Consider the following 14,074-nt stretch of genomic DNA (forward strand, 5'->3'; position numbering starts at 1 on the left):
AAACACTTATCTTTGTACATCTAGCCCTTATTGTTTGTGGATGAGTTTGCAAGGTTCGTTCTTTTGTTTTTGTACAACTTGGGTTAATATTTTTGTAAAACAGTTCATCATAGTGTCCAAAGGATTAAAACATGCAATAACCACCTGTTTACAAGAACGGACGCCTTGTTGGTTCCATTATGTTCTCAGCAAGGCCTTCTAACGCTGGGGCAGATAAAGAGCTACATGACAGTCTGCATATGGATATACAGAGACAAAAAACAGTGTGGGTGTATTTAGGTAGAAGGCCAAATGGATACCTAATTGAAGCACTCCTTTAACTGCTTGGACAATCCGACATCCAAATAAGGCTGAGGTTTAAGGATTTTATAGTCCTTCATAAGAGTCCAGGGGCGTGATCTGGTAGATACACTTCACAATGGAGGAAATAATTAATGTGTGGCATTTTGCAAGGTGAGTGCTTGAGAGATAGACCACGGTCTAACACATCTGTGCCATCACTTTACTTGAACCTTGTGTTTTTGTGTGCAGGATTTCCTGGTGTCCTTTTTATTTTTTAACTTATCACCTATCCAGTTTAGAAATATAAAGTAGTAGAAGGACCACTCTTTGTATAATGCAAGATGCTCTTTCCAATTTGCTTTACTTGCCAGATATCTTCGTCTTGCCTCCAGCTTTATCGGTCTTACAGTTTGAGTATATTTTCCACAGAGGAAAGAGTTTAAACAACATTTTTTCTGTTTCTGCAGAGATGGTGCCAAATGACATTCAGTCTGAACTGAAACATCTGTATGTAGCAGTGGGAGAGTTGCTTCGGCACTTCTGGTCCTGCTTTCCAGTTAATACTCCATTCCTAGAAGAAAAGGTAAGATGACCATTTCAGTCTTGAATCCATGATCCACTTGTTCTACTAGGGAATAATCTTCTATTAAAGTACTTGAGGTGAGTCTCACTAATGTTTTAATTTCTTAAAGACTTAATTCAGTCATTCAGTTGTTTCTCTGAATTCTGCAATGTCATTACCACTTGCTTCTTATAAATTAGTTTTGGGTAGAGAGGACCCTTAAGATACAGCATGTTGGAATGAGGATGGGATATGAACTTTTACGACATGGGCATTAGTGTTTAAACAACCAGCCTTGTGTGTCCATGTCACAAAGAACCATGGATGCCTAGCCAAGGGAGCACTGATTGGACCAGCCTTGATCTTGAGGTATGCTAGTTAGTAGAAGGGACGCTGATTTAGTTGTGGTGGCTCACACTAGTGCATAAAAGGTGCAAACCTAGAAAAAGATGTCCTTTTTTCTTGATAAAGGAACGTGTGGATCCATGCTCTCAAGCGCAAGTAAAAGAATGCTACATGATCTGAACTCTCTTCATGTAGTTCACTGTGATCCTATTTCTCCATCGCGTTGCATGGACAATCAGTCCTGTTCTTTGCTTCTGAGTACCGGTCACTGTATCCTGACCCCTTGCCACTGCTTTCTTTATCAACCTTGGTAAGAAAAGACCAGCCTGAAGACCCTTCTGAGGATTTCGTGGTAAATCTTAGTCAACAGGCCTGTCAAAGACTTGGAAAAGTTGGCCTGCCGCTGTAATTTAGAGGATACATTTAAATCACCAGGCACACCAGTAGGAAGAATCAAAAGTTTTGAGCTACAAATGTGTAACAGATAGCAGCAGGGGGCCTTAGTAGGACGGTTTATCTTACAATCAAGCTGTTTATGTCAAAGTTACCAAAGGAGCCAGAGAGTGATAAATATTCTAGTTGAGTGAGAATGTTCTCTTCAATGAATGGCTCGAAGCAAGGATAAGCAGCAGCCTGACACAAACAGCATTACAGATGCCAATCTGAACTTTAGTACATATCAGGGTCCTTATCCTGATGTTTCTTTATTATTTTGGCTTCCTTCAGTGCATCAAGTGTGATAAACTGGGTTGCTGGTTGAGTGTGGTGTGAGCCCTGGTCAAGCAACAGCCATAATCCCGGGCAGGGTAAACCACAAAGTCACGAAATAAAACTGTGCTTTACTCTGAGTAGCTTGGCACAAAAAGCAGTCTGTCTGGCTAAACTCTGAGTCAATTTGTAAGTTATTTATTCAGCACGCAAACAGTAATAAAATGAAAACACAACACAAGAAAAATTCAAACCAATTTAGAAAAGCAGAGTAAGATGTAATAAATCATTTGACCGCAAACAACAAAATATCCAATCAGTAGAATCCGAGTTATGAGTTATTAAAGTTTAATGTTAAAAAAAGCACCTAAAAGATGATAAAAGTACAAGCACTTTAGCACTGGTTAGCAATGGTAAAGTGCACAGAGCCCTAAAGCCAACAAGAGCAGAAATACAACAAAAATAGGAGGAGGAAAGCAAAATGTTTCAGGATAGTGACCCTGTAGTGAGGGCCATTTCCAACATCTAGGAGGACCACACTGCATGTTTGTTGCTTGTGCATTGATAATTTCTCCATATGTCATCACATCTGCTTCTGTTAATGTCCTAAAACAGACATCTTTACTTTTGATCAAAAACATAAGAAAGCGCTGGAAAAGAGGAGCTGAATCATGTGCACCATGAAACAATTTCTCATTTACAGTGACTTGAAATGATGAGCAGATGTAAATAAGAATACCCAGGGTGGGATACTCCTTGTCTTTAATAGAAGTGAAAATTGTTATTTGTGATAAATATAAAGTTCTCCATTCTGTGGCTTGAACGTAGTCAGGATTATGCTACTTTAAAACTGATTAAATACCAAAGATGCAACATCCTCAGCAGGCCGGCAGTCTGAACTTGTATACGGAGATTCAGAATCTTTTTCTGCTGGTTTTAGGAAGTCTTGTAATCTAAGTTGTAAAAGGAAATATCTTTGAAGCTATTGCATCTTTAGTGGGATGGCCCCAAACTGAAAGATGTTGATGGCTGCTTCCTCCCTAATCCATTTGGACCTTCTAGGTAAAGTGGCAATTTAGACTAGATTATACAGCTTTTTTTGAATAAAATAAACAATTGTCCTACCCTGTGAATGTGTAACCCTTTAGTTCAACCTTGAAATGATATAAAATACCGCACCACAAACAGTTTAGGATTGCCAGGAAAACTGAGGTGTTAAACGAATCTAGTACTACTTTTAGTCTAGCTAGCATTAGTGATGGAAACTGCTAGCGAGTAAATACTCTGCCTGTTAAATACAGAACCTGTACATCTGACACAATTGTGCAAGAATTTAAGCAAAGTAACATCGTCAACTTTACAAGTAGTTGTATCCTGGGCTGGCCCTCATTGACCAGCTAGTCCCTCAAAAACATTAACAGTCTTAACATGGAGGAATTAAACATTCTAATACCCTTACTGAGCTTGCAATTTGATGGATGTTCTCCACACAGGGGGGGCTCACAATATTAAACTAGTCTGCTGAACTTATTGACCTGTAAAAGTGTGGGCGAGAAACAAGTCCACCTTCAGCCAACTAATGAAGAATAGTACAAATTTAAGAGATGTTGATACTCCGTTCACCACACTAGGCTTAGCTTACGGCAATGTGTGAAGTGTGTAGCCGTACCAAAACAGTAATAAAGTTGAAATGCAAAATAATACAAATCCCAAAGCGAATTAACAAAATAGACTAACATTTTGCAAACAAAACGACATCAAATTGACAAAAATACAATAAGGGGAAATGGTGATATGAATTTTTATGGTTTTAAGTAGCAGTAGCGGCAAGAAGCACAATGGGCCCAGTAGTCCAGTATCTATGCGCAATTGGACGCTCACTGGAATGGAGTGCAGTCTGATGCACCAACCAGATTTGTTCTGGTGAAAGACTTTATCTTCTGACATTAGTCCTTCAAGTCCCAGTCCACAACAGGAGAACACTTCTGAAGCCTCATCCCCCAAGGACCTCAGAGGAGGCACTCAGACTTGCATGGTGTCAGACAGAGACCTAAAGGAAGGGTCCAGATACAGATTGACACTGGCGAGCTGGACAGTTGCAGGAAAAGACCTCAAGTAATTTGTGACTCTGTAGCTTTAACAGGACGTCAGCTTCATAGCCTTGGAGTTCAATTCTTTGTCCCAGGTACAAGAGAGAGCAGGTCCAGTCCTTCTCGGGTCACAGACAGAAGGTTCAGTCCTCCTCTGATCCTCCACAGTTCGAGGAGTGTTCTGAAGTGGGTGGCTGGAGATGCCACATTTATCCCTAGCATGAGCTTGTGGGTGGGTATGACTCATGGGCATGCCCTAAACAATGGGGGTAAATGTTCCAGGGGCTAACCCTACCCACTTTGGGAATTTTAAAGATATTGGATGTCTTCAGCACAATAGGTGCTGCAGTCCACTAGTGACATTTAACTTATAGGCCCTGGATACATTTTGTACCATACACTAAGGACATGTATATAACTGAATTATACCAGTTGGGAGTATACCAGTTTCATCATGTTGAAAGGAGAGGTACAGGCACTTTACCACTTGTTAGAGCTCTACAGCCAGCGAAGACAGTCAAGGCAAACATTTAGGTGTATACCACCCAAAAGGTAGTCCTATCTGCAGTGAGATAATCTTGGATAATGTAAAAGAAAGTAGGAAAGACTGGAGAAGCCCAGAAAAAGTTCCAATAGCGCTGGAAGCCAGGCTTTTCAATTATGTAGAAGTGTCACAAAAACTAGATCCGCCTGTTGTCTCGCATGTCAACACCCTCGGGATCATTATGAAATGAGCAAAGGTAGACTACTGTTCCCCAAACCAATCATGGAGAAAGATGTCTGTCCTGAAACCCTTGTTCAGGCCTCCAACTGTAGAAAATGTGATGCTGACAAGTGAGTTGGAAGCGCAAAGAGGTTCATTCTCCATGTGCTCCAAGTGGTCCTATGGTGTGAGAACACAAGTGGCTTCAGCTTTAGAGCACTAGAGTCTCTGATACTACATGCCGGTCTGCTGTCACATTTGAAGTCTTGAAAGGTATTCCACAGCAACAGTCAGGGTGTGGTCTGTGCACTAATGCCACAACTCTTTGGCAGTCTCCAGCAAACCTCCCCATCGATTTCATCCTGCGGAATCAATTTATGTACTCAACTGCAGAGACTGTGTTATTTTGATTAGGGTGCAGCAGTAGTTTTGATATCTGGCTCTGGAGTTTATAGTAAACAGTCTGCCAGTTACAAAACCAAATGATGTTGAAAGGTTACTTCTATTACTGACCACTGTATTGGTGTACATTGTACTACATATTGCATCCTAACCTCTTCCTCTGGTACCCAATTTGATTACAAAATCTACTGATATGGAGAAGATCAGCTTGTGAACACCAGCGGTGTATTTTGAAAAGTAAAATACTTTTGAAAGAACAGTAAAAAGTGTTTTTGTAGCATGAATCTTTTTTTTGGATTCACATGTTGTGTATTATTCCACTATCTAGTGGTTGGGTCCTTTTTTTCCATTTTCCTTCTAGTTTACTAGTCCTTCCACTTCTGAATTTTTGTTGTTGCTGTATGTCAATGGGGCCCCAATATGGTGGTGCTTCATGTGATGTTGTGTGCCCTCCCCCAGAAACTCGTACCTTTGGTTGCCATATTCTGATTACTCTTTATCCGCCGTTTGGTTTGGATGCTTGGCTGAAGGCTCTCCAACATGAGATAAAAAAAAGTTTGTGTGAAGTTTGCCTAAGAATTGGTAGAGGTTGAGTTAAGAACATTGAAGAAGTAGTACCAGAAAAAACTCCTAGAGGGAAGAAGAAGTTTTTCCTCAACAGTTTTGAGGAGGCCCGGATAGGGGGCTCCCTGTTCGGTGTATTTAAGACTGGGTTTCAGTTCTGCCCGAATTGCCACCACAAATTGGCACAGAAGGATCAACACCCAGTCTGCAATCTGTCTGCCAGTGGCCCATCAAATCGATTACTGCAACGCCTGTGCCAGGTTCAAGATGAAGAAGCGAAGAGTGAGTTAGAAACAGAGACAGGCACACTACACCATGCAGGGACAAAAAACAACTCTATTCATGAGACCTGCATCTGTTGAGCGAGGAGGTGGAAAACGCCACCAAAGGTGACCTAAGAATCATCAACTAAACACTAGCTGACCAGAGACAGGCTCCGAGACAAAGAACCCCTTGGATCCCTCAAAAAGACACCACAGGAGGAAAGCCTCTGAAAAAACACACTTGTCAAAAGACGGAGAAAGTAGAGACGCTTCAACATCTATGTGCGAAAGGCCCGTGGACGAGCAAAGAATCTTGACAACTAATACTTTGTCAAAGGAATCTTCGAAGTCGAAGAGAAAATTGACATTGACATTGACATCGACACTCGAACCAGAAGAATGCTTGGTGAGTATCGAGAGAAAGAGGAGCCTTGAAGTTGAAATGGCCACGTTGCTCCAAAAGAAAAAAAAAAAAGTTTGACGCATCCTTAAGGGAATATAGAATTCCTCTGAAAACTTCAATGCCGAAAGACTGGTGAGAAAGACGTTAATATATCGATCCTCCTTTAACGCCTGGGCCCTCAGAAGGATGAAGAGGAGCCAGAAGGGCTGGATATTTTTCAGAGCTCAAAAGAGTCTGAGTACAGAATCTCAGTGGCAAGAGCCAGAGACTGACTCACATGAGGAAGGAGTCGACTGCTACCCGTTGAGGCCATTGCCTCCAAATGACATTGGGTTGTACAGCCAAATAATCGAGAAAGTTGCTGACAAGTGTGGAGTTGAGTTGGATGAAGAAGTCACTGGCATGTTTCCTGCTGTAAACTCTGTTACCATCCCAAGCCAAGAACCAATTCCGTCCTAGTGCCCTGGACCAAAGAAGGGAAGCATTTAAGGACCTGTAGCTTGCTGACTCCAAGGGCGGAGAATAAATATCCATATTCTTCAAAAGACTCACCTTACATCAAGGGTACAGTACCTGCTGATTCAATCATCGCTTCTACAGCATGGAAGAGGGCGAACATCCTGTCAACATCTGCCCACCTTCTGACAAGGAGAGAAAAAGAATGGACCTCATGGGCAGGAAATTTGAACGCTGCAAACCAATCAATGGTGCATCAATAATTCATACACCCTCCTAAACAGACATGCCTACTAGCACTGGGAGGAGATGGCGGAACATTTGAAGCACCAGCCATAACAATGCAAGAAGAGAGCTGCACACTTGGGGAAAGAGGGAAAAATATTGCTAATAGCATTGGATGCTGCAGACATTGCAAGCAGGCAGATGATGGCTGGTATCACACTATGCCGTCCTTCATGGCTGAAAATATCAGGGTTCAATCCACATCAAACATCATAAATACACCATTCAATGGAGAACATTTATTCCGGAGCACGGTTGATGACACTTTGAACCAACTCGAGATGGACAATGAGACTGCTAAATCCAAGGGGATGTTGAGGTTTAGAGGGAACATACAAAGAGTGGCAGCGCGATCATGCAGGCCTATGGGGAAGAGCAACTTCTAAACTGGCACATCACTTCAGACCTTTCAGGGAAACAGCCAGTCTTGTGCACCCCAGCAGCACTAACAGAACCAGCAGCAAGGATGGCAGTTCTTTCGAGGAAGATCATAAGAAAGGGGACAGCCTCACAAGGAAAACACAACCCCTGCCAGCAAATAACTTGCAAAAAAAAAAAACACAGCTTCTCACAAACATCACCAGTGGGAAGCAGAATAAGGAACTTCCTTCTGGAGTGGAGGAAGATAACATCAGACAAATGGATCTTAAACATCAGAGTTTGGATATTGCATAGAAGTGGACAATATACCCCCAGCAAGGAGACCAAAGAAGAAGGTCCTTAAAAGGGAAGAAACATCACGTCTATTCAAGGAGGAGGAGGAATTGCTGGAGAAAAGAGCAACAGAAAAGGTACGCAAAACGGGGATCAACAATGAAAATTACTCAAAGTATTTCCTAATACCGAAGGTAGACTAGTCTCTAGGCCCAATTCTAGACCTCACTTTTTTTTTTTTTAACATTTATTTTTATTGCATTTATGTAGTGATGCATACAGTTATCATGTAACATTATAAGAACATATATAAAAACACATGTATGCAATTTACACCAACTTACAATTTCGAAAATGAGGGGGAGGGGTTGCAGGCAAAGCATATCCATGGCATTAGACAATAAATGCAGTTAGGCGATTGTTGAGTTACCATATTTGCACATCACGCATCTGCAAAGTGCACAGTCTATCTCTGGTGCATTAGTATGCAGTCGGGGTCACTGCCCGTCCGGTGTCCCCGTCTAGGCAGAGTTGTAGTTCGTAATGTGGAAAACGCAATATAGCAGGCAGCTGCTGTCTGCACCGGGTGTCAGGACTGTGAGGTCTAGTGATTAATGCAGTGCAAAGGTCTGTTAGGATTAACTCCCATTGAGATGCAAGTGGGTATTTGCGTAAACCTAGTGTATCTTCACGACAAAGAGCTGTACCCTCTGCTGTTTCCCAGACAGCGAATGTACCCATGCCTCATATGTCGGTGGTTCAGGGGACTGCCATCTACGGATTATGAGGTTTTAGCCAGAAATCAGCCCAGGACCAGAAAACGGGACGTGACTTAATTTTTTGCCCCTGGGGAACACCCCCAAAATGCACACTTCCCATGTCTGCGATATAGGCCGGCCCACACAGTGCGCTAAACGATTCAGGGTTGCGATCCAATAGCGATGTAGGTTTGGGCATGATCATAACATGTGTAGAAGGTCCACTCCCACCGCTTGAGCACGCAGTGTCAACGCGACTGGAGTATCTGGTAATGTTATCAGGGGTGAGATAAGCCCTCCTTGTGACATAATATTGTATGAGGCGAAATCACATATTGCGTGGGACATGCATGGGAGTTTCTAATACAGTCTCCCATTCCTGATCAGTGAATACTTAAGGGAGTTATATAATAGAAAGGTTCCTGGGGGTAGATCAGTGTTCTCCACCAGTGCATCGTAAGTGCAGAGCACGCCATCAGCATAGAAGTCCCCTAGAGTATACATCCCCACTTCGTGCCAAGCAACCAATTCTATAGTTGATGTGACACATTTGCCACGCGGTGTCCCCAGTAGTGGTATGGCCGTTACATAAGGAATAATGTCCCTAGTGAGGTAACACCTATAATAGCAACGGTGGGCTAGGTTCAACAGTAAAGGCTCTAGTGTGGGAGATTTGGTACAAGGGTGGAATAAACTGAGCAGTTTATAATATGGCCATGCTGGCAGGTCGGTAGTAGTACCGATAGTTGTCGGGATGAAAACCAGCAAGCTACCCATTGTAACTGCGTAGCAAGATAGTAGCGCTCTAGGTTTGGTAGTGACAACCCACCTAGGTTCATTGGGTGATATAGTTTAGAAAGGGCCACTCTACAACGGGAGGTATTCCAGATAAATTTGGGTATATCCTGCTCCAAGGAGCGAAAAAAGGAGGCTGGGGTATATAGTTGCAAATTCACAAAATAATATAATAGAAGGGTAGGATTATCATTTTAACAAGGGCCACCCTGCCCATCACTGTCCACAGCAGTGTCGTCCAGAACGCCATCTGTTTTCGTAGAGCTGCCGTGTCACATGTTAGATTCCTATAAATTCGATCAGTGTTACTATGATATACCTGAAGGCTAAGATAGCTAAATGTTTTCGGCTGCCACACCAGTCCGGGGCGACTGAGATGGGGCATAGATCAGTTATGGTGGGTGATAATAGGAAAACACAGGATGTAGCCCAATTGACATGTAGACCTTTGCATGTGCATCAAACTGGAGTTTTATCCCTGGGGAAGTCCGCTAGGTACCTGATGTACACCAGAAGGTCATCTGCATGTAAGGACACAGCGTGGAGTCCATCCCCCTGAGATATACCCCAGGCATCCCCTGCCTTCTTGAGTGCAACTACCAGGGTCTCCATCGCCAGGGCCTCCATCGCCAGGGCAAAGAGTAAGGGTGATAAAGGACACTCCTGCTGCGTACCTCTTCCAATCTGAATTGTTAATGACACATGTTGTCCAATCTTGGTCCAGGCTGTTGGGAGTGTGTATAATAACCTCACTATTTGGAGAAAATGAGGGCCTAACCCATATTTTGGTAGGATTTTAAATAGAAAAGGCCATTCCAATGTGTCGAACGCTTTCTCTGTCTTTCACAAGGCAACCCACTCGTGGCCATTGACGAGGGGCATATCGCAGTATACAAAAAAAAGGCGTATGTTAAGTGATATTGTGCGACCGGGTACAAAACCGTTCTGATCCTCATGTACCAATACAGGTACTAGTGGGGCCAGTTGCATTGCAACAGTTTTGGGCAATATCTTATAGTCCGTGTGTAAGAGCATTAACAGTCTAAAGGAGTGCAGATTAGTAGGGTCTTTATGAGGCCTTAGCAGGGAAATCAATGTGACCTGCCGAAGTGTAGGGGTAAACGTGCTAGGTTAAATGCTTCCTCATATAAATTAAGCAATTGGGGTGCAAGTTGAGTAGTGTGCTTTATAGAATTCAGTGGGCAGCCCATCAGGGCCAGGCGTTTTGCCTTTATCAAGTGAATGGATGGCATCTTGTATTTCAGGGAGTGTTATAGGGTCCTCTAGTTCCGAACATTGGTTGCCTGTGATTTGAGGTAGAGGCAAATCAGCTAGGAACAGGTCAACATCACCTGATACGGGGGCAAGGCAGAATTATATAAGGACACATAATGTGAGTGGAATGCGTCGTGGATTGCACCCAGTGCGTATAACAGAGTGCCTGACTGTGAGCGGATGGACATAACTAGGTTTGGTGAATTCTCTTGCCGTATTAACCAGGCAAGTAGGGACCCTGCTCTCTCCGCTCTTGCATGTGTTAGCTCAGTGCACAGCATAATTTAAGCATCTCAATCTTTCAAAAAGTTCTGAGTGAGTCTTATGCTTGGCCTGTAACTGTGATATATCATTGGGATTCTGTGCTACTTCTGATTCGTGGTGTAATAGCTGCTGTTCCACAGCGAACACCTCTTTATCCAGCTGTTTGCGCATGCCCCAGCCAATGACCACGCAATACAACTTTAAATGCATCACATTCCACTGAACAGGATGAGGGTGTACCGCCGTTAAGTTGAAAATAGTGATCTGTTGTTTGGTCAGTCCACAGAATGCGGAGTCCTCCAATGTCTCAGTCTATAGTCGCCCTGTGGGAACAGGAGGCTGGGCAGTCTTCACCCAACCCCAACACCCTCCTCCCCCACAATCAAGTTGGAGGTACTGAGGGTTGTGGTCGGAGTGAGTCCGTCTGCGCTATCACTGGAATCAGACTGACAGTACAAAGTAGCCTATTGAGGCAGACATGCAGGTCATGAGGGGTCGGGAAAAATGAGTATTATCTGGTGGTAGCGTTATAATGGCGCCAGATGTCTGTCAGGTTGCCAGAGAGTGGGCATTCGAAGTGGCGGTTGTGTGCGCCAGAGGTGGAAAGGATCTATATAGATGTGTATCTAATAGACAATTAAAATCCCCTCCAATACTTTGAAGGAACATTGCTCCACCGTGCGTGCCAATAATCCATTGAGTGCACGCAGACAGCGAATCGGGTCTACTTTGGAGGCATATATGTTGCCAATAAGAATGTGGCGACCACGTAATCTTCATCAAATGAACACATTGCGGTCATTTGCATCTATAGTATGCTCCACCAGCTCAAATGAAACCACAGGTAGGACCCAGTTCAACATCCCTGTGCATATGAGGAGTAGTTTGTTGAGTATATCTAGCTGCGCCACCTTCTTCTAAGTGCGTCTGCCTCTGACCTTGTCAGGTGGGACTCCTGTAGCAGGGTGATATGAGCAGATAGGCCTTTTACTTCCTATGCCGACCGGGATGGACATGGCTGATCCCTTACTTTATAGATAATAATAGGTTGGACATTTAATTCCAATAATATGGAAAGACCATCAATTTAAAGGCCATGCAAATATAAGCCCTGAAGAAGTCCTTTTGTGTAGGACGAAAAGCGTTGGCTGATTGCTCGTTTGTTCAAGAAAAAGCTATAATAAAAAATGAAGATGTTTAAAAGACAACGTTGAGTTACTGGACTTTACTGACTTTGCGCAGTGGTGCACTATCCATATCTTTTTTTAGTGCTTCAGATAGGAGTATACAGCATACCTCTGTGCTGGTGGGGTGTGCATGCAGCGGATATTCCATGTCAATACAATAGTGCGAGCCATGTGGAAAATATTTAGTGGATGTGGGTACTGTGCATAGCATACGTCTATCTGTCAATGCCAACAGTGTATTCAAGGATCATGTTGATGTGCGATAATTAATGTCATGAGTTGCCTAGCAGGGAATGGGTTATGTGAGAGGTGGTAGTGAACAATATACTGTAACTACAATATAGCAAATAACAAAAGAGGAGCACACTAAAACTTGGGGCCACCCAAAGCAGACAACGTCAACAAAGACAGAAAAAGCTGGCCTTACAGCAGGGGTAGACAGCCGTGGGTCAGCGGTAGTCAAAAGGAAAAACAAAGAAAAAGGATAGAAGGTACTGAGATAAGAGCCACAAAGCACATATCCTTACTGGAAACATGACATTCATGGTCATTTGTGTATTACTATGCATAAACAGTGGCTGCAGTTGCATGGAAGTAGACTGCATCAGATGATAGTGTCTGCCATCTGGGGGAGGGTTATGTCCGGAGGGATGTGTGAGCTTTACACAGAGGGCCATGTAGTAGTGGAGCTTTCCCCCCACCTGAGGAGTGGGAGTCCAGGGTGTCCGGACTGGAGCAGCGTCTGGCGTCTGAGAACGGCCGCTTACTGTAAGGCGGCATGTCGCCCCTGGATTCTCTGTTCTAGGTCTGGGGCCACTCCCTGTTCATGACAGCAGCCCTCCCTGTCCCCGGCAATGGTGCAGAGACTTCCCCCACCCCCATTCTCTCTGCCTCCATAGGTCAGTTGCTGCGGACGTCAAATCCTTCTAGCCATGTCTAGACTTCTTTGGGGGTGGTGAAGAAGTGTGTGGTGTTATTAGCCATTACACTGAGTTTTTAGCTGGAAAGAGTAGAGAGTAGCCAAGATCCCAACTCTCGCAATCATTGCTTCACTGCCAGAAAGGTATTGCATTGCTTCTGTACAGCAATCCTGTAGTCTGGAAAGAACATTACTTTAGCATTTTCCATCTCTATGTCAGTAAGTGAGCGTGTCTCCCTTAACACCACGTCTCTGTTGCAGTAATGGAGAAAGTGAATCGCCATCAGACGTGGATTGGTGCCGGGTGGGACACGATGGGCACCCGGTGTGCTCCGTTCAATGGAGTAGAATTGGGAGAGCGTGTCTGGGGAGAATGGTACGTATCTTGTCCTCGAGATATTGCACTGGGTCTTGACCTTCAGTACCCTCCAGTAATCCCACCAATCGGACATTGTTTCTGCAGGAGTTGCCCTCTGCATCCTCTGCACGTTGTTCCAGCATATGTACTCTTTCCGTCAGTTCTAGTAGAGAGGACTCCAGGCTGGTCGCTCTAGGCAGCAGCCTTGCAATAGTTTGCTCTGTTAGTGTCACCCTGTCCGCTAACTTCCTGTGATCCGCATGAAGAAAGTTCAAATCTGAGGCAACTATGTCTACTTTAGACTCCAGCAAGGTCCTTGTGTTATCTATTGCCAAAAACAGCATCTATTTTGTCCTCTAATATTTTGGGGCGTGCCACATTAGTTACAGCAATCAGCGGCTGTGGCATAGATGTTCGGGATTGGGAGGTGGTCTGCTGCCCCATGGGGCGCTGGCGGCCCATGGCTGGTTTCGTCTTGTTTCTTGGGGTTGTAGAGCGATACAGAGCGACTACCGATGCAGCAGTCTTCTGGCCAATACCTGGGTGGGTCCACACAGCTCTACATCTGTAAGATAGGCTTCGACATTACTAACAAGTATGCGTTAGGGTGCACAACAGATCGTGTAGCATGTAACATGGTATGAATTGTATCTGATGTCACAACTAATGTCAATGCAGAGACACGCAGCCTAGAGCTCTCCTGTCTTCTTGTCGCATAAGCATCACCGCCTGCTTGGAAGTCTACAGAGCACATTGTTGCCACACATGGATAGCGTAGACTGGGCACAGTCGTGCATAATT

The 14,074-nt window shown here is 44.0% G+C and overlaps 1 protein-coding gene across 1 annotated transcript in view; it reads left to right on the forward strand.

Moving 5' to 3' along the window:
• GTF2H1 (general transcription factor IIH subunit 1) overlaps nt 1-14,074 on the forward strand; it is a 345,280-nt gene that overhangs the window by 256,493 nt on the left and 74,713 nt on the right. The window contains exon 13 of the mRNA XM_069223752.1: nt 750-865. Coding sequence (XP_069079853.1) covers nt 750-865 — 116 coding nt within the window. The remainder of the gene's footprint in view (nt 1-749; nt 866-14,074) is intronic.

This window comes from Pleurodeles waltl, chromosome 3_1 (assembly GCF_031143425.1).
Source record: "Pleurodeles waltl isolate 20211129_DDA chromosome 3_1, aPleWal1.hap1.20221129, whole genome shotgun sequence".
NCBI lineage: Eukaryota > Metazoa > Chordata > Amphibia > Caudata > Salamandridae > Pleurodeles > Pleurodeles waltl.